We start from the raw sequence: 2,209 nt of genomic DNA, 5'->3' as shown, positions 1-2,209 counted from the left end.
GAGCGCCACCGCGCTTCCCAAGCGGCGCACTATCCAGTGCGCCACCGGGCCGGCCCTCAGAAATCTATCTTAATGGTCATGGAGTTTTCTACTTTTTGTCTTGTTTTTTTAACAAAAGTACATTTCATAGGTTACTCTCCAAGTTAGGAAGATGGAGGATGGGTGAACTGGCTTGACCATAAACAAAACAGAACCATCTGATAAAGCAGGGCCCCCGGGTGGGATATCCAGATGCAGCAACCCCTGCTGTTGCTTCCCCTCCTTAGAAAAGCTCAGTAAACACAGGGATGCGTGGCCAGCGGGCGGGGTCGTCCGGAGGCTCAGAGGTGAACCGCCATGTGCACACCAGCCCCTGCCTCTGGTCCCGGTGGCCAGCGCCCACCCACGCACACCCACCCACGTGCTCTCTTGCTCTCTCTCCACCACGCAGAACTTCTGTGGGAAGGAGGGACTGTGTGACACCCTGGGCGTGGCGGACATCGGCACAATCTGTGACCCCAACAAGAGCTGCTCCGTGATCGAGGATGAGGGGCTCCAGGCAGCCTACACTCTGGCCCACGAACTAGGTAAGGCGTGCCGTGCCAGAGCCTGCCTCCCCACGTCAGGGGAGCTTCCTCTGCCACATCCGAGGTAGCCCTGATCCCAAGGAACATGCAGCCCTCACACTTAGCCATGGTCGCCTTCGCCTCGTCATGTTGACAGAGCAATTATATGCACAAAACTCCACTCCCACCCTGAGCATAAGGTCAAAATGCTAAAACGGGGTCCTGGACCGTCATCAAAGGTCACCTGGACAATGCCAGGATATGAGACAAATGCTCAGGTAGAGTCATGATGCTGTATGCACGCTAGGCAGGAAGGACTTGGCGGAGGATGGATTGTAAAGAGAGTGCCACGTGAGAGAGCCGACAACAGAGGTGAATGACAGGCAAGGCGGAGAATAAGGGGTATTGGTTGCTCAGCTGGCCAAGAACGCTGCCTGAGAGAGAGAAGCCCAGGGCGAGGCCTGAAACAAAAATCCTCAGGGAGTAGGAGGTGTGGTTCCCATGAGGAGCTGGTGACTGATTGGTGCTGCGGGCAACTGTCCTCCATCAGCAGAGTCTGGTGTCCCGTCCCTACTGCTGGGCCAGTAGGTGGGGAGAGCTTGGGCAAGACAGGGCATCTGGAGAGTAGTGCACACAGGGTAGGGTGACCTCAGTCTCTCTCCTCCCCAGGGCACGTCCTCAGCATGCCCCATGACGACTCCAAGCCGTGCACACGGCTCTTTGGGCCCCTGGGCAAACACCACATGATGGCACCACTCTTCGTACAGCTAAACAGGACACTGCCCTGGTCTCCCTGCAGCGCCATGTACCTCACAGAGCTCCTGGACAGTGGGCACGGTAGGCACTGCTCGGGCTTCCTCCCTGCTCCTCCCGTCCAGCTGCCCACCGACGGATGTTGGCACCTGTGCTGATTCAGGGACTCCTTCCAGCTGTGCTTTCTCACAAAGCCCTTAGACATTCCAGGCAAGGAGCGACTTCAGTGCAGTGTCCCTCCCTCTGCCTCCCATGCCATGGCATTCTAACCATCCCCCCAGAGTCTACCTCCCTTGTCCCATCTTCCAGCAGCCTGGGTTCTTGATTTATCAGTTGCAAAGCAGTAGAATTAGTCCAAGAAGGTGGGTTTGAATGGAGCTGGAAGGAACAGAAGAATGTGGTACAGAAGAGAAAAGACAGCGTGCCAGGCTGGAGTGGCCGATCCTACGGTAGCTCACAAATGGCAAAGAGGCAGCAAACACGTCATGTGAGAGCAAGCAGTGGGGGCCTGGGTCCTGCCTGGTTAAGACAGTTTGAATTATTGAGTAAAGTGGTGAAGCAAGCAATATATTCCAGATCCTCCTCCCTGCAGGAGGTGGGGACACATACGATGCAGAAATATAGATGATCTAAACATCAGCACTCGACCTTTATTTGCACGCCATGGTTTTTAAGAGCACGTTTCCATCCCAGTTATGCAGTGATATAGATCAATGTTGCAGTGAGCTGGCGTTCGCTTGGTACACACTGAATGGCAGGGGGAATGCATCCTAGATGTTCTGGGGAGCGAAAGAAAGTCTGTCCTGAAATACTTTGCTACTGAGAGTCAGAAATTAGATATACTGGGGCTGGCCCGGTGGCGCACTGCTATAGTGTGCCGCTTGGGAGCGCGGCGGCGCTCCCGCCGAGGG

General features: G+C 55.5%; 1 protein-coding gene across 1 annotated transcript in view; it reads left to right on the top strand.

The window, feature by feature from the left end:
• ADAMTS8 (ADAM metallopeptidase with thrombospondin type 1 motif, 8) overlaps positions 1 to 2,209 on the top strand; it is a 30,611-nt gene that overhangs the window by 17,387 nt on the left and 11,015 nt on the right. The window contains exons 4-5 of the mRNA XM_008570881.1: positions 431 to 566; positions 1,215 to 1,382. Of these exons, the coding sequence (XP_008569103.1) occupies positions 431 to 566; positions 1,215 to 1,382 (304 nt within the window). The remainder of the gene's footprint in view (positions 1 to 430; positions 567 to 1,214; positions 1,383 to 2,209) is intronic.

This window comes from Galeopterus variegatus, unplaced genomic scaffold (genome assembly GCF_000696425.1).
Source record: "Galeopterus variegatus unplaced genomic scaffold, G_variegatus-3.0.2 Scaffold639, whole genome shotgun sequence".
Lineage (NCBI taxonomy): Eukaryota > Metazoa > Chordata > Mammalia > Dermoptera > Cynocephalidae > Galeopterus > Galeopterus variegatus.
This window is presented reverse-complemented; position numbering and strand designations above follow the sequence as displayed.